The sequence below is a fragment of the Brachyistius frenatus genome, unplaced genomic scaffold (assembly GCF_029030835.1).
Source record: "Brachyistius frenatus isolate BFR_SWC_R1_liver_20210118 unplaced genomic scaffold, ASM2903083v1 Contig_284, whole genome shotgun sequence".
NCBI lineage: Eukaryota > Metazoa > Chordata > Actinopteri > Embiotocidae > Brachyistius > Brachyistius frenatus.
Window position 1 is genome coordinate 264,526 of NW_027210883.1, and position 20,980 is coordinate 285,505.

At 43.1% G+C, this 20,980-nt stretch overlaps 1 protein-coding gene across 1 annotated transcript in view; it reads left to right on the top strand.

Annotated features, from left to right (window-relative positions):
- LOC138634967 (phosphofurin acidic cluster sorting protein 1-like) overlaps nt 1–18,508 on the top strand; it is a 51,740-nt gene extending 33,232 nt beyond the window's left edge. Inside the window, exons 5-24 of the mRNA XM_069722257.1 lie at nt 4,030–4,174; nt 4,278–4,369; nt 5,457–5,534; nt 7,463–7,522; nt 9,413–9,573; nt 10,425–10,518; nt 11,776–11,859; nt 12,001–12,119; nt 12,577–12,712; nt 13,167–13,271; nt 13,411–13,517; nt 14,198–14,352; nt 15,284–15,394; nt 15,503–15,605; nt 15,686–15,728; nt 15,835–15,877; nt 15,981–16,122; nt 17,002–17,240; nt 17,874–17,993; nt 18,091–18,508. Of these exons, the coding sequence (XP_069578358.1) occupies nt 4,030–4,174; nt 4,278–4,369; nt 5,457–5,534; nt 7,463–7,522; nt 9,413–9,573; nt 10,425–10,518; nt 11,776–11,859; nt 12,001–12,119; nt 12,577–12,712; nt 13,167–13,271; nt 13,411–13,517; nt 14,198–14,352; nt 15,284–15,394; nt 15,503–15,605; nt 15,686–15,728; nt 15,835–15,877; nt 15,981–16,122; nt 17,002–17,240; nt 17,874–17,993; nt 18,091–18,209 (2,256 nt within the window). The 3' untranslated portion in view covers nt 18,210–18,508. The remainder of the gene's footprint in view (nt 1–4,029; nt 4,175–4,277; nt 4,370–5,456; nt 5,535–7,462; nt 7,523–9,412; nt 9,574–10,424; nt 10,519–11,775; nt 11,860–12,000; nt 12,120–12,576; nt 12,713–13,166; nt 13,272–13,410; nt 13,518–14,197; nt 14,353–15,283; nt 15,395–15,502; nt 15,606–15,685; nt 15,729–15,834; nt 15,878–15,980; nt 16,123–17,001; nt 17,241–17,873; nt 17,994–18,090) is intronic.
- Nucleotides 18,509–20,980: the final 2,472 nt, after the last annotated feature.

A 20,980-nucleotide genomic window follows, 5' to 3' on the forward strand; every position in this document is an offset into this window, starting at 1 on the left:
AGCTGCCGAGTCAGCGGAGTCTCGTCCTCCTCAGTCAGACAAACGTCCCTGCTGATCTGAGCTGTTGACCCGACAAACTACCGGACCGAAGGCTCATTTCCTTAAACATGCAGCCTCTGCTCTCTGCTTAAATCCAATCTCGGTTTCACTTCATTTCCCAGCGTGCCCCTCACACGTTAGTATTTTCTAACTTGACATCCACCAGAATAGCAGAAGCGGTCGTCCCTCGTATGTTCTTTCGTATTTCTCCTTTATCGTTCAAAGTTTCATTCGCTGCGATGCCTCTCGAAGCCTATTTGACTTTAACCTTAGTTTTACCTTCGTCTCCACTCAATTCAAGTGAGTGCACTTTATAACCAGACGTCGGATTCCGACCTTTGACCTGGCGCTCTCCTCCGAAACGGACATAAATGTCGCCACAAATCAAACTCCCAATTAAATTTGAGGCTCTTCTGCCAAAAAGCTCCTCATCTCCTCCGGCTCGTGGCGATGTGAAGCTGTTTTAAAAGGCCCGTGATTTATGGAGCGGGTCGGTACTCGTGTGGATGTCGCTCGTACTTTATGAACGCCTGGAGTGAAGTCAGAATTAATCAAAGTATAAAAAAAAAAATTAAAAAAACCCAGCTTGAACAAACTGGCTCCACTTTACAGAGAGAACCAGAGAATGCAGAGAAACAGGACGTTCTCAGAAGTTAGTCGAGTGGCCTGTCAGGAGCAAATTAAAGCGCACGTAACGGCAGAATAAACTGATAGAAAACATAAGCTGAAGTCACGCCTCTTATCTAAAAGAGGATGTTCCTCCCCTCTGGTCTGTCCCCGCATGGAAAAATGCAGTCAAATTTTATTCATGGATTCCTTTCGACAGACAGCTGGAGTCTCGACAAAGGGCGAAGGGCACAAATACAGACGCGCACTCCCGAAAGGTCCAAACTCATTTCCACTCCGGAGCTGCGGTGAAAGTCGAGCTCCTGTCGGTGTATTCGGCCTAAAAGCTCCACAGCTGTGTCAGAAAAATAATACGCTGCAGGGGGCACAAGGAGGCTGTTAGAGTCACGGGGGAAATGTCACTTCGATGGCACCGCGCTTCATTAAGATGACAGGTGGAGTCCACTGACCCAGCAAGAAGCAGGACCGGGATGAACTGTTGATCCTGTGAGGAAAATAAAAGTCACAATGCTTTGCCTGTAAAATTGAGCTCAGAGTACAGATTCTTTGAAAAGCAAAGCCTTAAATACACACGTTCAAATTTGCCTTCAGTTTTCAAGATTATCTGGAGTTTAAAGATAGTTATATATATATTTACCTGTAACACAACTGTTCGTTTCAGTATTGATTCATCTGGTTATTATTTTAAGTGTAGAAAACATCTAAAACATACGTCGCTGTCCAAAAGAAAAACAAATATGTCTCCTACCAGCAAATCATCAAATGTGAGAATCTGGAAAGAGCAAGTGATTGGCATTTTTTTTTGTTGCCAGAGATTATTCTTGTTCGTGTTTTTACCAGATTCAAGTTCATTTTCTGTCGATCGAAGAATGGATTAATCGTCTACTTGTTACAGCTCGGATTAACGTATTAAATTACATTCCTCAAAGTCGTCATTACGAAATGAGGCCTCGGCGATAAACCGTGAGGACCTGAAGAACCGCGACTTGGTCACGTGACGGGTATGAAATATTGTTACCCGTCGCTCCGTGTGACTAAAAGAATGAATTAGCAGTGACTGATAATCAACTATTATAAAACGCAGACGAATAGGGATCGGTGGGGAAATGCCTGTTAGCCTCCTGTGCTTGCCATAATCCAATTTAATAGTGTTGCAAGCAAACATAGTGTTACTTTATTCACCCGCTGATGTGAGTTACGCAGCATCTTAAATGTCCTAACAGTACCTTCCGCTGTTCATACCGGGCCGAGGGAGAACTCGTGAGGGAGCCGAACCGGCGCGTTTTACTGCTCGTGAATCGACCTTTTTCATCTGTCGGAGACGCACGCTGTGATTTCTCAAAAGTCACACAGTCTGGCTTTAAAAAAAAACCTTGGAAAATATAAACTCCTCGGGTCCCGTTTCAGTTTCGGGTTTTATGTGATGTCACCGGCGGAGGGAGGCTGTTAAGAGATCTGACGTTCATGACTAGGCGTAAACAATTTTTAAAGCACCGTGAAATCACCTTTAAAAACCACATTATTTTACACAAAGAAACTAAATTGGTGAGATTACGTAAAAATGTCATGGTTTTAAAATGCTTTTTTTGTTTTGTTTTATGGTCCTTTTATGATACGGACAATTATGGCCAAAAATATGAGGAAGTTATTTTTTTTATTTTAACGAGACTTTAAAAAAGGATGTTATATATCTTTTTCAATCAATATCCATAGAGGTCGTTTGGTGTCCGCTTCCTTCTGCTGCACTGCGATCCACGTTTACTCGGTCGTTTTTTTACACTCGAGTTGAAAACTCGGTCGTTCCATTTTCCTTTGCATTAGCACACCGCCAGCTCGGTCAGCCTCCGTATTTATTTTGCCGTTCCTCCGCCACCCGGAGACTGTAAACACCCTGCAGCAATCTGAAGGTGGAAAAAAAGTCACATTTAAATGCTGTGATTATCTTTGTGATGATAAATTGTTCTGCGTGTTCTTTCACCATTATACATCCCCACAAGTCGAAGGGTTATTTTAACTATTAAAATGGACCTTTAAAAAGCTTCGGTTTACTTCCAGAAGATGAACTTTCAGTAAATCCATCAGGGGCTTTTCAGTCTTTTTATGGGGAAAGAAAACAAACAGTCAAATTACATCAGTGTTTCTCATTAATTATGCACACTGCAGCCTTTCGTGCTGTTTTTGTCAGATTTACATAATTGCCTTTGTGACTGGGAAACGGTTAAAATTAGCAGCTGAGGGAGCGTCACAAAGCTGCCAGCAGCATTTGAAGCATCCGAAGCAACTGAACCTCGGCCAAGTGAGTGGATGTATGGCGGCGATGTCTCCCTTTTAATGTGTGGATAAGGCTGTCTCCATAATAAGCCGCTCAGACTTCATTAACTCTGCGAGTGTGACCAGACTGCTGAGAGAGGCTGGGTGCCACTCGGTTAGACACACACACACACACACACACACACACACACACACACACACACACACACACACACACACACACACACACACACACACACACACACACACACACACACACACACACACACGGGAGAGACGTGACGCCGCCTTTTGCTGCAGATGCAGAGAGAAACGATCGTCTCTGCTTCGCATGTTCACGTTTTTTGTTTTTTTTCGTCCCTGCCGTCTATTTTGGTCCGTTGTCTTCAGCCTCCTTTTGTGTCCTCGTTCCTTTATCGTCCACCTCTCTGCATCCGCTTCACGTCTGTCCTCATGTCCTCCTTCTCCCGCTTCAGTCTGTCCGCAGGGCCTTTTACTTCAGACTCTCATCACCTTCTTCTCCTACGCTGTTTAAATGACGCGTTGGCCGAGGGTTCTTTATTTCTGAACGTTTCTATTAAAATTGTGTGCGTCTAACTTCGTCATCCTGTTTGCATTCTGCCATTTTGGCATTCAGATGCATCTCATCTGTGGAGACAGTTGGTTGTCGGAGCATGTCAACAGTTGGTTGTCGGAGCATGTCAGGATTTCATTCAGATCAGCATGCTGTGAGGGCACGACAGAGACCAATGTGAAAATATGGATGAAAACCTTCATTTTTCTTACTTAACACATTAAATATACAAATAACGTACCCGATATAATGATACTTTGTCATATGACTTTAGATATCATTACATTTTCTTGCTGTCGTGATACGTTTCATATCATTTTTGGCTGGTTTTAAAGTCTACATTGTGTGACAAAAAAAACAAAACCTGAATCATGATGGGAAGAATAAATGAGATTTGAATGTGGTCTGATGTGCTGTGTATAACTTTATGAAGTCGTCAGGCTCTCTGCATAAACTCAATCTAACCTTGTTTTAAGACGTTTCTTCTGCTTTTCTTGTCTTTTTTTTCTTCCCCCCAGGTGATGCAGCACCCCACCGAGGGCGCCCAGGTCCTCGGGCTCCACAGCCAGCTGAAAGACGCCTCGGTGCCTGTCGCCGAGATCCGAGTCTACTCCCTGTCCAGCCAGCCCATCGATCACGAGGGACCCAAAGCAAAAATGTCTGGTAAGAACGTTGTCTTAACTGCATCTGTCTCTGTCTGTGTCTGTCCTCCTTTCGCCGCTCTTCAGTTGTCTCCTTTTTTTTTTTTTCTTTGGTGTCTTTCCAGATCGTTCTCCGGACATCGACAACTACTCCGAAGAAGAGGAAGAGAGCTACTCGTCAGAACAGGAAGGAAGTGATGACCCCATTCACGGACAGGTGAGTTCAGATACAGACAGTCACTTTGTTTACATGTATAACAGTGACATCAAATTTGTCCTTAATAGACTCCGTGCTCCGAGGAAAATACATTTTATCCTTATTATTATTAAGCCGCAGATTAAGCAGCCATTGAAAAAGTCCTTTCATGATTCGCTCCAACTAAATCGATTAATTGGGTTCGACTTCGTTTTTATTTATTCCTTCCTGCTGCGGCGCTCCACTCAACAGGAGCCGAGTTCACTAACAAACCGGTGGGACCGTCAGCACAGCACTTGTGGTTTCTTTATTGTGTTACCTTCTCCTTTGGGTTATGAGAGAGAGAGAGAGAAGGTGATGGCTCTCGGGGGGATTGCGAGGGGGAATCGGCAGCCGTCGGTGCGAGAGATTGAAAGGAGAGAACAGACATCGGAGAGAGAGATAAGAGGAGGAGCGACGAGGCTGAGAAGAGTGAAAGGAGGGAAAACGAGTGGCAGGATAAAGAGACGTGTCGGGGTTGAAGAGGCGGGCTGCAGGACTGAAGCAGCGAGATAACAACTTTAATATAATTACCCAAACTTTCTTTTTCTATAAACTTTAACCGAGTATAGGTCTGCTGTGCTCCATTTGTAGATTTACTTTCACCATTTAACATGTTGTGGGTTAGATCCGTTGCTCTCAGCTCTTCTTAGTCATTAAATCACAACCGAAGTTATGTGCAGTATCACACAATGTCTTCATGCACTGTTTAAAATATGAAATAAACCAAAGTGAGTGTAACAAAAGGGAAGCTATGCTAAATACAGGCTGAATTATCTTCAACTACAAGCTTTTCAAACAAGTTTGAACTGAAGATCCAGATCGGTACACTTTTGCATTAGTGGGTATCTACGGCACTGAATGTGGAATGGATCGTTCCATAATGGCTTCTGGACACAAAACGCTCTATTAGGATCAATTCATTGGTCTTGGCCTTTAAATCTTGTCTTGTAATTACTTTGACGTAACCTTTCAAACACTAATTGTGACACCTTCTCGTCTCTCTCTCTCCCTCTCTCCCTAAATGTTTCTCCCTCCTTCGTCCTCACCTGCTGCCTCTTTCTCTCAGTATCTGTATGACGAAGATGAGGAGGTGAGGAAGAAGAAGCCGCGGCGTAAGCTCCCTTCGAATGCTGCAATCACCAGAGTAAGAACCCCCCCCCCCCACACACACACACACACACACACACACACACACACACACACACACACACACACACACACACACACACACACACACACACACACACACACACACACACACACACCTCCCTCCTCTCCCTCGCTCCCACAGCTCTGGTGGATCTATAAATCCATTTTCTCACCCTCCATACATGTAATTCAGACCAATTTTCCAGGAACAAAAACATTGAGACAAGTCGCCCACAAAGCACCTGCGACAACACTCACATCCCGGTTTGTGTGGACACAAACACACACACACCCTCACACGCACAAACACACAAACATATACAAACACTCAGCAGGGACACAGATTAACACAAAACTGTCAGCAGCCTTGAAAATTACAATGGAGCTTCAATTTACAAGGGAAAAAAAAAAGGGGAGATGTGTGTTTGGTGTGTGTGTGTGTGTGTGTGTGTGTGTGCGTGCGTGCGTGCGTGCGTGCGTGCGTGCGTGTGTGCGTGCGTGAGCGCGCGCGTGCGTGTGTGTAGCAGCAGGAGTTTGTCTCAGTAGGTTATTAATGGAGCTCTCCTATGGAGCCGCCGCTGCACCCCAACACCACCGCCTGGTGGCCGGCGGCGCGCACACTCACCACCTGTACTGCTGCAGGTGCAAAACACATCCATGCCGAGTGTGAAAGCTCCGAGGTCTTTACAACAGGCCCTCTGCACACTACAGCACAAACACACACACACACACACACACACACACACATATATATATATATATATATATATATATAGAGAGAGAGAGAGAGAGAGAAACATTGACATCCCCAGAGTCCAGCATGGAGTCGACTCTCTCCAGTTTTCCAGCAGCAAATTAGGACAAAGCCTCCAAACCACTACAGCCTCTCTGCAGCCACTCAGACATCCACTTATGTTGCTGTTGACAGCTTGGTTAGTTTTTTTTTTTTTTTTCAAAACTAAAACACCCAGGAGAATAATTTTTTCACCTTTTCCCCTGAACGATCCCACACGTTCAATTATAATTGAGTTTCCTCCCATGAAAAGATGAGACTTCATCTCAATAAACCGCTTCAGGTAAAAAAAAAAAAAAAGACTGGAAAGAAATGAGCTTCTGGTTATACACCCGGATCTTTAAAAAAAAATAAATATTAGAGGTATTATATATACAGTGAACAGATCAGCCACATTATTGACATCCAAACAGCTGTGAGCTGTTGAGGGACTTTTCTGAAGGTGTATCAGGCACCAAAACGTTAACCGCTCATCCTTTAAAGGCGCGACGTGACGTATTTAGTTGAAACCATTCAAACATAAACTACAATCATGTACACGATGTGTAGAAACATCGGTGTTGTGTCGAGGACCCGAGCTAGCATGCTAACCAGCTAGCCCCGCCCTTCCTTGTCCGTAATACCACTTTGTACCTCTAGAGGGAGTGACTTTCTCACTGTCACCTCCTAATTAATGTAAACGGTATTACAAAAGAGTTTTGAAGCCTCGAGTTTGTCATTTTGAAGGCGCCGCCATCCTGATATAAAAAAAACTGCTGAGTCACTTTTCATAAATTGGACTTTATCCTCTGTTTCAATTTCACTTTGCCTGTTAAATAAATAAACAATCCTTTGCATTCATTCAGGCAAAGATCCTTGATAGGAACCTTAATAACACGCACGAGCTGCAGTCCCACAGAAAACATCAGCATGTGTAACACTTCCTCTCCAGCAGAAATATGTTCTGGAGCTGTTTCCATTATCTGCTGCCGCTTTGGCTCATCAGGCGTGAAAAGTGTAGCCGTTATTATTGCTCCTGTCAGCTCCCTGTGTGCCGTTTTCCCATCCTCACGTACAGCATCGATATCCTCGGTGTCTGATTGTGTTGTTTTCCTCCTCTTCTTTTTTTTTTTTTTTCTCTGTCTCCGCAGCAACCCAACATCAAGCAGAAGTTTGTCGCCCTGCTGAAGAGGTTTAAAGTCACTGATGAGGTAGGCTCTGCTTTTCTGTGTGCAAAATGTGTGTGTGTGTGTGTGTGTGTGTGTGTGTGTGTGTGTGTGTGTGTGTGTGTGTGTGTGTGTGTGTGTGTGTGTGTGTGTGTGTGTGTGTGTGTGTGTGTTATAGCCTCTGAGGCGTTTGCTGGAGTCGACGTGTATTTCGGTTGAGCTTTTGAAGACACGGAGAAATGTGTGGGAGAGATGTGGCACAACAACTGAGATTCAGCTGGCAGCTCCGACAAATGAAGAATAACAACGCTGTAATTTAAAATAGAGCGTGTGTGTGTGTGTGTGTGTGTGTGTGTGTGTGTGTGTGTGTGTGTGTGTGTGTGTGTGTGTGTGTGTGTGTGTGTGTGTGTGTGTGTGTGTGTGTGTTTATGTGCTTTTGGAGTGATTCCATCAAGCAAAATGTGTGCGTTTGATGTGGAGCTGCTCTCACACCATCTGAGCCTGTCGGTGTGTTTATTTGTGTGTGCGTGTCGTCAGTGTCATCGAAAATGTTTCCACACGTGTGTGTTTATGTGGTTTCGTAGGGACTCGCGTAGACTCTTCATACAAACCTTTTTTTTTTATTTATTTTTTTTATAATAAAAAGCGATATATTGACGTTTATGCTATTTTCGTACATTTGCATTGAGTTTGTGCCTTTTGTGTTTTATCGCCTCCGTATCAAAAGTGTAATCACTCTTACTGTAACTACTGCTTCCATCACGGTTAGAGCTGCAAGGATTAGGTCAGTTAGTGCTTAATCACCAAATATGTTGATAACTGAGTCAAAATGCTCAAATTCTCTGATTGCAGCTTTTTTCAATTATGAATATTTTCGCTTCCTTTAGTCCTCCATGATGATAAACTGAACATCTTTTGGTTGTTGACTGTCGTTCAGGACAAAACAAGACGCTAGTCCACCATTTTTGGACATTTTAAAAACTAAATAACAAATCAATTAATTGGAAAAATATTTAAACGGTGAATTGATGATAAAATGAATCTTTATTTGTAGCCCTGATTACTGCTATGATTCCTTTTCCCATTTGTATTACTGTTACTACTTATTGACAAGAAACCTTGGCAATGTTTAAAGATACTACTATAATAACCATTATTATTGATCATAGTAATACCCTTTCTGCTAATATGTACGTGGTTGTTTTTGGGCAGCAATACTCACAACAGTCAACGCATAGTTCCGATTCATTACAACTTCTGTGTTATTATTGTAGATTTGGTTTCCATTTGTCTGAGATGACAGGGATATCAGAAAAAAAAAAACGTCCCATGATGTAAAGCCCCCTGCTCAGGCTACTTTTGTGAAGTAGCAACGACAAAATGATGACTCATACACTCCGTGGTTAACAGCTTTCACAACACATGCAACACCCCGAGTCAAAGCAGCGAAGCGGTGATGTTGCTGCAAACTCTTTTGTGACTTAACTGATAGAAATGATGACCAAAAACCCCAGGTTATAATAAACCATAAATAATCTGATGTGAATTGATTCCATCTAGTGTAGAAGAAAGATTTGCATCAGTGGTAAATCAGATCTCCTCCACATCTGGGCTGCGGTGTCAGAGTTAAACATGTTCTCTGATAAGAGGAGTCACTCTCATGTGAAACGGGTCGCCGTGGTGTGCAAACATCTCACTGCTTTCGTTGCCTTCTGCGAAATCTCAGCCCTGTGGGTACATTCAGATGTCAAAACTGTCAGCGAGCTTGTGTAGAGTGTTATTTTTGGGGATCACCGTTGTAGGTGCTCAGTTAATGGAGGGAGGAAAACTGAAATGCAGAGTGTCAAAGCTTCATAAGCAGCATCTTTTTTTTCTTTTTTTTTTTTACTGTATTCGAGTGTGTTGGTCACCTCGCCTCCTCTGTGTGTCGCCCAGGTGGGTTTCGGCCTTGAGCACGTGTCGAGGGAGCAGATCCAGGAGGTGGAGGAGGACCTGGACGAGCTCTACGACAGCCTGGAGATGTACAACCCCAGCGACAGTGGGCCGGAGATGGAGGAGACCGACAGCATCCTCAGCACGCCCAAACCCAAGCTGAGGTAACAGCCCGAGCGTGATATGACTGCACACACACTTTAACTAAACGTCTGAGACACGCCCAGACCTGCTGCTAAAACTGCTGCTTCACCTTCACATGTTTGGTGCTGTTTTTTATGTTCCACACTAAGTATTCAGAGCCCCCTCTGCTGGTCAGAACTGCTCATTGCAGTTGTACATTAAAAGCTTTATAACGAGCCCAACCGGGTCAGTTAACTTTGATCACGGTGCAGATGTAAATCCAAACCTCAATAATAAACCACATGTTTATTTTCCACCCAAAAAAACATTTTTTAAAAAAATATAAGTTCATGAAAGAAAATCTCTTTCTTAAGCTGTAATGATGATCAGTCGTCCTCAAACTCAAAGCTGAGGGTTTGTTATGATCCTTTAATCATTTAAAAAAAAAAAAAGAGGTCTGAAAACATCACAGCTATTGACTTCGTCAAAAATAAATATAAAATATAAATATATATTTTGTTATGAAACCTAGAAAGGCTCCTTCTTAAGAGGTCTTGAAATGTATCTTCAGCCCTTTTCTCTGATTTAGTTTCCATTTCTGTTTTTTTTTTTGTGCTTTCATATTTGTTCTGTTCTTTTTTTTTCTTATTTTTAGAAACCTTTAAAATACAATAAAGCACTTTTTACTCAAAGAAGCACTTTTTAAAGAGCCAAGGTGTCTTTTATAAATGGTTCAGCTGGTGTTGGACTATATAAAAAAATGTGACAGACTCTTACTGATGAACTTTTCTTCCCCCTGTCAGTAAGGTGTTGTCTTCTTTCCTTTATAATGACTGCGTGTTATATACAAGTAAATGAATCAGAGATTTTCTTTTGCCTCTGTTTGCTTCAGGCCGTTTTTTGAGGGCATGTCCCAGTCCAGCTCTCAGACGGAGATCGGCAGTCTGAACAGCAAAGGCAGTTTGGGCCGAGACCCTTTCAGCCCGGTGAGTAACTCTGTACCTACGAGGAAGCAGCAGCTGCACTGTCAGCGGGATTCACAGGAGAAAACGGATTCCAGTGGAAAAACATCTTTATTGCCCCCTAAGGGTGTCTGACTTTACGACTAGATGTCATGACAACCTGCCTCAGGAAGCCACCTGTTACAGGTGCAATGCACACCTGTATGACCGCATTAAACTGTGCAGCTGATGTGCAGTTAAACCCATGAAAGGTGTTTCTATACATGAATGTTTTTGTTATAGCCATCGTCGCCCGATAGAAACAAATCTCATCTTAAAACCGTCTCGTGTAGCAGAAGCACCTTTTTTCTTCTTCAGACTTTCTCTAAATGGACTCCAGATCTCTGAATTCTCTTAAATTTAACTAAATCTTTCTCTCTAAATTACCTTTTCATAATGAAAGACATTATCAGTAGTTGCATTGTTTTTATTGAAAAATTTTCACCTCCAGCTTTTGTAATTTAGTTGTTTTTTGTCACATATTTATTTCAAATAAAACATTTTACGCATCAGTGTAGATTTGGTACATTTAAACACCTCATCAGTCTTTGGCCCTTAACCAATTTTGTCTAAATAAGTACACAGTATCTTTGATTCATTTAGCATTAAGCTAATATGATGTTTACAAAGGGCTTCTCACGCTCTCAGTTGTCATGTACCAACATAATAAAGTCATAAAAGCAGCTCGCAGCAAATGAAACAAGCTCCAAAATCAACATGTGACTCAGCATCGATGTGGTAAATATCCAAACTCACCACAGCAGGGGAGCAGATTGAAAATATGAAATTTCAATAAATGTTTCTCTCCAACGTTTCCTTAATGGAGCAGAAATCCAATAGCTCTTTTGACAGTCGCCATCTGCTGAATAAAAAGTGGTTAATCTCGCTGAGCTGAATTGATTTCGCTGGAAGTTTCTGCCGCATTCAAACACAAGCAGCTGTACTTCCCTCGTTTATAGTGACACTGAAATATGCCTGGAGTGGTGGGACTTCTGTTTGCACACTTTGGAAAAACATGTGTTTAGGAGGGGGAAAAAAGGCTCCTTTCTCTTTAGTGAATTGGGTTCTATTTGATTCATTTCTGCAAAAACGCTAGAAGATGAACATCCCCGGACGTCACTGCGGTTGTTTTAGGTCAGTTGCGATGTTTCCTCCCTGAAGCCGAGCACTGCGGCTTTGGCTCTTTTTATCTGGAGTGTCATTAGGCCCGTAGACTGACTGCTGCTTCATTGTCTTCCCCAGCAGGGGGAACAGCATCCTCTGGAGAAGATGAAAACCTCCCGCAGCCGCAACCTGGACGAGATCCCGTCTGAGACCGACACACTGGTACGAGTTAACGTTATGGAGGGATCTTTGTTGATGTCACTGTGAGGGGGAATCACTGCCGTCAGGGCTGCAAGTCAGACAGTGTGTGTGTGTGTGTGTGTGTGTGCGTGTGTGCGTGTGTGCGTGCGTGCGTGCGTGCAGGAGCTAACGGATCAGGAGCTGTTTGCTGAGATTGGCCCCTGCATCACGGTGTCAGTGGAGAAACTCCGTACACCCCTGAAGAGCAGCAAAAGTGAAACCCAGCCGATGCCGTCGCCAAGGTAACAAACCTCTCAAATTACAAACGCTTCCATTTATGCATCTGTATTTTTGTTTTATGTTTGTTTTGTTTTTGTCAGTAAAATGTGTCTAAAATCTGAAAATACAATCAGAAAAGCAGAATTTATTCGTACCAACATACTAATTTGACACATTAGCATTTGTAGCATTTGGCAGCTAAAGCACCAGATAGTTTCCAAATGAGTTAGTCGAGACCAAAATAAAAGCTAAAAGGCAGATGAGATACGCAAATGGTTTGCTAACATGTTTGCCATCACAACTTTACAAGGTGATAGGATGTCGATGTTCTTGTTAATTGCTCTGACGCAACTAAATGTATCGGCTAACTGTGAAAAAATTAGCTTGTAATTTGTGTCTTCAAAGTCCAAAACCCGGAGATGCACGATGTCATTTGAGCTCGTTTTGACCTTGCCGTGTTTTGTTTTTTTTCTTCTCCAGGTTGGACGGAGGCCACACACCCCGACAGAAGCGCATCAGCACCCCGATGAAGGAGCGACAGCTGTCCAAACCTCTCAGCGAACGGACCAACAGCTCGGACTCGGAGAGATCCCCGGAGCTGGGACACAACACGCCGGTACGCGCTTCACCCCTCCCCCCACCACCACCACCACCACCAAAACAAAAAAAACTCAGCCAAGACTTTTGCATTTTAAACGAAGAATTCTTTCCAGGATCTTAACATAAGCTCCACCATCTCTTCAACCTCGCGTACCAAAATAAACCCACATGTTGCCGTTTTCCCACAGAGGGATTTACACACACAAACACACCAAAAAAAGAAAGCCGCCGCCGCCTTTGTTCTCCATCCTCCTCCACCCACGCACGCTGCTCACTGGAAAGAAAACACAGGCGTTCTGATAATATCTGACCTGCCCTCAGCTCAGAAATGAATTATGTATGTGCCGATGAGTCATCTGAAGAGTTAATATGTCGCTGTGGGGGGATTTACGTACTCATTGTGTGTGTGTGTGTGTGTGTGTGTGTGTGTGTGTGTGTGTGTGTGTGTGTGTGTGTGTGTGTGTGTGTAGGTCCCGAGGAAGGTGGTGTACGATCAGCTGAACCAGATTTTGTTGTCGGACTCGGCGCTGCCGGAGAGCCTCATCCTGGTCAACTGCACAGACTGGCAGGGACAGGTAACGCCATGAAAACCTTCTCCCTCAGCAGGAGCCCCGGCGTCCGTCTGCCGCGTACACATCTGATTTTTTGTTTATGTGTGTGTGTGTGTGTGTGTGTGTGTGTGTGTGTGTGTGTGTGTGTGTTTGCGTGTTGCAGTATGTCGCCGAGCAGCTCCAGGTACAGAGACACCCGGTGGTCTGCACGTGTTCGGCGGCTGAAATCCAGGCGGTGCTGTCTGCCGTGCTCACTCGCATCCAGAAATTGTGAGCTTCTCTGAAAATTTTAATACACACACACACACACACACACACACACACACACACACACACGCAGGATGACTCATCATCCTTTTCGTAGTTTTTTTTTTTTTTTTTTCCTGCTTTAAGCCTAATTGTTCTCTCTTCTGTCCTCTTTTGGACACTTCTTTCTTCTTCAGCATCTTTCCTCCTCCTCTTTGCATTTATGACTCCATCCTGAATAACTTTTCTTTTTGTCATAATCAAACCTTCTTTGTCTCTCTTATCTTTCCACCCTCTCGCTCTCTCTCTCTCTCTCCTGACGTCTGCCAAATCATTTCAAGGGTAAAGGTTTATGATATTTTGGTTTAATACAGAAAAAATCAGGTGTATAAAACCTGGAATGACATTTTTCTCAACTTTGATTAAGTTTATCTTTATCTTCTTTTTTTTTTTAATCTTTGAAATGTTTTCAGAGTACTGAAAATGTTTTATCTTTGGTTAGACGAAGGAAGCGATCTGAAGAAATTGAAATGGACAATGTTCTTCTTTCTGCCTCTGTGTCAGTGATCTCAGATTTGTTTACGTTCCTCTCGCGCTTTCATATCGCCGCCTCTTTAAACCTGCGGTTAAAGCTCACTCACTGTCCGTTGACGTACTTGTAGGTTTTGATGTACGACGATGTGGTGATGTCTCTCTCTCTGCAGCTGTAACTGTAACTCGTCCATGCCCCGGGCGGTGAAGGTGGTGGCGGTGGGCGGCCAGAGTTACCTGGGAGCCATCCTGCAGTTCTTCGTCACTCAGCTCGCCAGCAAGACGTCCGACTGGCTCAACCACATGCGCTTCCTGGTGGTGCCTCTGGGTGAGAGACAGCCTCGCTTTTTGGTCTCCATGGCGATTTACGTTTGTTCCCCGCAGAGTCGGACTGCTGCAAGGTTGTTTTTTTTGGTATTACCTCGAAGGGGGAAGTGAGTCTGTGTTCATTTTCCTGAGATGAATACTGTATCTCATCGCCCTTTTCTGCCGACACAGTGCCGGTGCCAAATCTAGAACCAGTTGGGAAAGAGACCGGTGCCGGTGCCAAAAAGCTGGCATCAGCATGGATCCACTACATTTCTGGTCCAAAACTCTTAAACACTGACTTCTACAGAGGTCAAATCTGCAGCAACACCTGCATTGCATGGAAGAACTTCATTATTAGACCAACGTGTTTTGGTTTGTGGCCTTCATCAGGGTCAACATGAAACACATTGAAATAAACACTCCAATAGGGTGGATCTGAAACAAACTATAAAATCAAAAAGGGGAAGTCGCACACACACACACACACACACACACACACACACACACACACACACACACACACACACACACACACACACACACACACACACACACACACACAACAGCGTTGGTTAAAGACCGCGAACAGAATAGCGGTTGAAAATGAATAAGGCGTTCAGGAACACTCAGAAATTCCTCTGTTGACTATTTTAAGCTTTTAAAATGAGACCAAAGATAATTTCGACAGATTAAATATCTTCACAAATAGCATATTTTGTTCTACGTCTTACTCTGACAATTGACATCTGAAGCCTTTCCAGTCTCTACAGATATTAAATACCAGATCCGTCCTTACATCTCCTCCCACTTAAGATTCTTTGTCTACACAGCATTTCTGAGGAATATGTTTATTTGAAGGACAATGTGTGACATGTTTACTTTTTTACATGTTTCTGTTGTCGCTTCTTTCCTCCACTCTGTCTTCATGTTCTCTGCATCCTCTTCGTCAGGCTCTCATCCTGTTGCTAAGCACCTCGGTGCCCTTGACAACCGCTACAGCTCCTCCTTCCTGGACGGTGCATGGAGAGACGTGTTCAGCCGCTCTGAGCCGCCACAGACAGGTACCACGCCGCCTCTCAGATCATCACACTCCTCCCATCATACTTCCCCACAGACACATTTATTCCCTTTTAATTGTTTTTATTTATTTATTTATTTTCACCCTCCAGATCAGTTGGACGTCGCTGGAAAAATCGCCCAGTACATCAGCGGAGCCACCGTCACTCACCAGCTGCCCATCGCTGAGGCCATGCTCACCTGCAAACACAGGACGTGAGTGCGGACGCCCACAAACATCGTGGCATTTACTCTTTAGGTTATCATTAATAACTTTGGTTCTTTTTTCTTTCCAGGCGAGATGAAGACTCCTACCAGAAGTTCATTCCTTTTATAGGGGTGAGATTTTATTCGGAAAATTGTACTGTTGGGCTGAAAAAGAGATGCTGCTGCTGCTCATCATCATCATCATCACTGTGTGCTGACATCACTTCCTGTTTTCCAGGTGGTGAAGGTTGGTCTTATCGAGTCTGGTCCTTCTCCAACGGGTGAGTGTTTGAAAGAGAGTTTTAACTTTACCACTAAAAAGGAAGAATCGTTTCATTCAATTTAGCCTCTAACAATTTTGCCTCCATTTTTGCGGTTGTCTAGGAGACACAGAGGAGGGCATGGCCGTGAGCCTGGCCGTCCCCTCCACGTCTCCCCCCTCCCACGGCTCCCCCACAGGGATGATCAAGGAGGCGGCCACTCCCCCCTCCTCCCCCTCCATGGGCAGCGTCCTCACGGCACAAGGGTACGATTTTTCTCTCTCTTAATTTATTGGCTTTACAGTATCTTTTTGATTTCTGTCTTGATTTGAACCTCCCGCTTACTCTTTTGCAGGGATAAATTAATATCTCAAACTCTACGAATACACAGATCTGAAGTAAATGTGCATTTATTTTCTAGCTCTATCCGCATTCTGATCTTTATTAACCATGATATTTATATTTTTTAAACATCAATATTTAAACATATTATTATTTGTTGTGGCAATATGCAGCAGAACGATGATAATATTGTAAATACTTGGGGGTATTAATGTCTTTTAACCGTCTGTCTGTGTTCGTTCTATGTGAAAATAATTAGTCCGTTTCTTTATGTTTGACTGGGATCCTCCTCTAAGACACGAGGAGACTCTTTGATACTTCCTCCATGTTTTCATCTGATTCAATCAGATTTTTTTTTTTTTTCGCTCTGCCTGCCTCTGCAGCTGTCTGATCTAATCTTTTAATTTCACCCTCTGCAGAGTTTGTTTGGGGCCAGTGTTGAACATAACGTCTGAAATTCAAAAACAGAAAAGTCCATCTGGGGTTGTGTTGTTTTTTTTGCACTAGTTTTGAATTTAGATGAATTGTGGCAGGTTGGGTTGCTGCAGAAGGAAAACAGAACTCGTCTGGATAACGAAAGATTAAAAACGGGAAAACCTGCCCTGCTTCTGGGTCGTCTCTTTATGTTTGCTATGTTTCTGAAACAGAAATAAATGATGATTATTTGTTATTATATCACCTTTCAAAAGCAGATCTCCGTGATGGGCTTCATGAAAATAAAAAGAAAGAAAGAGCAGCTTAAATAAATAGATTTGGATTTATTCTGCTTTATTACGTGTATATAAAACATCTTGCGTCCGCAGGAGCCCCAGCATGTCGCACGGCGTGGACGCTATCGGCCTGCAGGTGGACTACTGGCTGGCCTCACTGGCGGAGAAGCGGCGGGAGGGCGAGCGGCGGGACACGGGCTGCAAGAACACGCTGAAGAGCGCCTTCCGCTCGCTGCAGGTCAGCAGGCTACCAGGGGGGGGCAGCAGCGAGTCACAGGCCCAGGTCAGCACCATGGCCATGACAGTGGTCACCAAGGAGAAGAACAAGAAAGGTGAGGAGCAGTCGGGGAAGTTCGGACGTAGTTGGGTATCTGTTGAACGTCAGTTCTGTGTTTTTCTTGAAAATATACCTCCATATCATTTATTTGTTATTTAATATTCCTGTAATACATTCGATTAGGACTAAATCAATGATTTTCAAAATAACTGCAGTTTTCAGATGAACGATCCAAATTGTTATCTTTCTATTTTGTGGCTTTTCTGATGGAAAATGTTCATCGCTTGTACAGTTTTATTGTATTGCAGTGGGTTGTCTATGTTGCTTTACAGAAATACTACTGAAGTGTGTTTACATGTAGTTTTTATATTTGAAAGAAAAGAACAATTTTGCTTTTTTGTGACATAAAAAGAAGTTCAAAGGAAATGTTTTTAATGTGAAGGGAAAGGCTGTTAGTATGCACATGGTCATGTTTATAAAAGGAGGACAAGACAACAAGTGATATTGATGGGATATTTATTTTTAATTTACACATAAATAACTACACGCTGCTGGTCGAACCACAACAAGTGAAACCAGAGCAGCAAAACCTCTGTGTGTATTAAACTGAAATAATGGCAGGTTTGACTCCTAATTTTTTCTCAAAATCAAGACATTAAACATCTCATTTGTCTCTCTTTCCCTTCAGTCCCCACCATCTTCCTGGGAAAGAAGCCCAAAGAGAAGGACGTGGACTCGAAGAGTCAGATCATCGAAGGCATCAGCCGCCTCATCTGCTCTGCCAAGCAGCAGCAGACCATCCTGAAAGGTAGCGACGAAAAGACGCTCCATCCGTCTCTCCTCCGAGGACCGTTTCTACTCCGTTACTCAGCCCGCTGTTTCTCCCTCCTGTGTTTCCCCTCCAGTGTCCATAGATGGCGTCGAGTGGAACGACGTGAAGTTCTTCCAGCTGGCCGCCCAGTGGCCCACTCACGTCAAATACCTTCCCGTCGGACTCTTTGGTTACAGCAAGCCGCCCTCGTAGGGCCAAGCGCCCCTCGAATCCTCTGACCCCGACGTGACCTTCGACTTTCCTCCATCCCGTCACACCTCCCGCGCACAGACCCCGCCTCCCCGGCACCGGCAGAGCTGAGAAGACGACGAGCGGCTGGACGATTTACCTTCCTTTAATTTCAGTTTGGGTCTTATTTCTGTTTGGGGAGGGAGGAGAAGAAGAAGAAGAAGAAGAAGAAGAAGAAGAAGAAGAAGAAGAAGAAGAAGAAGAAGAAGAAGAAGAAGAAGAAGAAGAAGAAGAAGAAGAAGAAATGGAGGAGGAGGAAGAGGAAGAGGCGCTGTTACTCGTCACTTTAATGCCCCTTTTTCTGTGAGTTTGTGTGTGCAGTGAGTGTGCATGCACACGTGAATGTACAGTGTGTGTGTGTGTGTGTGTGTGTGTGTGTGTGTGTGTGTGTGTGTGTGTGTGTGTGTGTGTGTGTGTGTGTGTGTGTGTGTGTGTGTGTGTGTGCGTGTGTGTGTGCGTGTGTTTCCAAGGGGACGACAGCACAAGTTTATTAGCTAACTGCCATTTTACGTTTCCGTTCTATGGAATGCAACAGCATGCAACAACTCACCGGTTTCAAGCCCTTAAAAAGTCCAACCCCGCGACTCTTTGACCCCCTTCGAAGTCCCGATCGATCCACCCACCCGTGCATGCTCCGGACAGATACACCACTCATGTGCCAGAAACAGACACTCACAATAAAAAGTAACGCAACAGGGCTTCAGTGTTTGCATGAGCCAGCGAAAACACAAAGACGCTGTCAGATAAATAAATGAAAGGCGGGCTGGTGATGAATTTCTCCTCAAAAATTCCCCCTCAAAACATACATTTTTATTTTTTATTTTCAGGGGCTTCCAATATAGTAGTTTTAAGTATTTTATTTTTCTCTCCGTACCAAAATAAGTCATTTGGATGTCTAATGCCAAACATTTCCTTTCAAAAAAGAAAAAAACAATTAAACGGGAAGTGTGTTTTATTTATTTTTTTAAATTGTGCTCGTGAAAAAAAGTAAAACTTCCCTTTAAAGCTGTTTTCGTGTTGCATAGTATGTTATTGTGACGATTTCAGGGCAGGCGCTACAGTGATGTGCAGTTTTCTTTTATCTTCATTTGCTATGCACATACAAACTTACAGCTGAAAAAAAAAATAAAGAAAAAAATAAAGACATTAACCCCCACTAACAGCAGATTTCACTAAATATGCAACTGAAACCGAAACTACAAAATGCATGTTTTAAACAGTCCAGAAATCAATCAGCAGCATTGATGGGAGAAGCGTGTTGTTCTATTTTCGTCTTGAATAAATCCTGCTTTTCCATGAGCATCTTTAATGTAAGAACGGGACTTAATTACCCGCCATGAAGCACAATGTCGTCGCCGGTTGACCCCGAAATATCCTCATTTTATTGACAACAGACGGGCAGCTTTCCTTCTCGGTGCAAACAGCAGACCTGGTCAAACATTTTAGATTATCTCCGCATATTTTTTTAAAATTCCTTTAATTACCACTTCATCAGGAAATAAAAAAAGAAAAGAAAAGAAAGAAGAAGTAATCGGATTGATTTCGGTTATTTCGGAGCAGGTCTGTTACATGCTTTTCTTTAGGATGTTGTAAGGTGATTAGTGAGTGTACAGTAACTGGTAACAAGTGTGTGTTTGGTGAAATAAATATAATGTGGTCAGAAACATAAAAAAAACAAAAAACAAAAAAAACATCATTTAGGAGGAGGAATACTTTTTCTACCATGTGACAGGGCATGCAATAGGTCTGTGTGTGTGTGTGTGTGTGTGTGTGTGTGTGTGTGTGTGTGTGTGTGTGTGTGTGTGTGTGTGTGTGTGTGTGTGTGTGTGTGTGTGTGTGTGTGTGTGTGTGTTGATGATGTGGTTATTAAGATATCACTAATTATGAGATTAGGGCTGCTAAATGCTGCAGTGGTCATCTTGGTCACTTTGTAGCCTGGCACAAGGCAAACGCAGATTTATTTTATTTTTCCACCATTCAGCAGAGAAAAGAAAAATGACAAAAGAAATGACCAAAAACAAAAACAAAAAAATGATTGAAATCAAATTTTGGTGCAAATTTAAGAATGTATTTGAATTTATAGGAATTGTTTAAGAAAAACATTTTTGTTAAGTGTAGCTTTGCCTTGTGTCACCTACATCGCAACACTCACTGTCCATCTCCAGTGAAGTATTACAGAACTAGTTTTCTTTTAATAGTGTTCATGCCAACGTCTTGAATTAAATGCTGTTTTTGTTTGTTTGAAACTTCATTTGATTTTTTTGTTTGTTTTTTTGTTGATTTTCTTCCCGTGTTGATGTTACAGTGTTACAGTCACGATGTCAGCAGCACGTCACAAACTCGGCTCATTTTTGTTCTGCTCGACAGCACCTGTCTCACCAAGTTTTCACACCGAGCTCGTTTGTGGATTGATTTGAAGTCATACCAAATATTTGAATGTATTCAATTTAGTTTACATGTGCATCTTAATTGAACGACTGATTTTTGAGGTCGAGTTTTGTGCCACTGTGGTTTAATCAGTTGGTGTTTATTTGACCTGAAACGGAAAGTTCACAGAATTTTAGAGGTGAAATATTCAGCAGTTGATTTACAGCGATTAAACGTTTCTCTTCAACCTTTCTGAGTGAACAAAAAAAAAAACCTGCTGTTTTTTTCACCTGCTGACAACCAGCGAAGGGCTTCACAGACTGACTGACTGACTGACTGACTGACTGGCAGTTGTTCCTTAATATCAG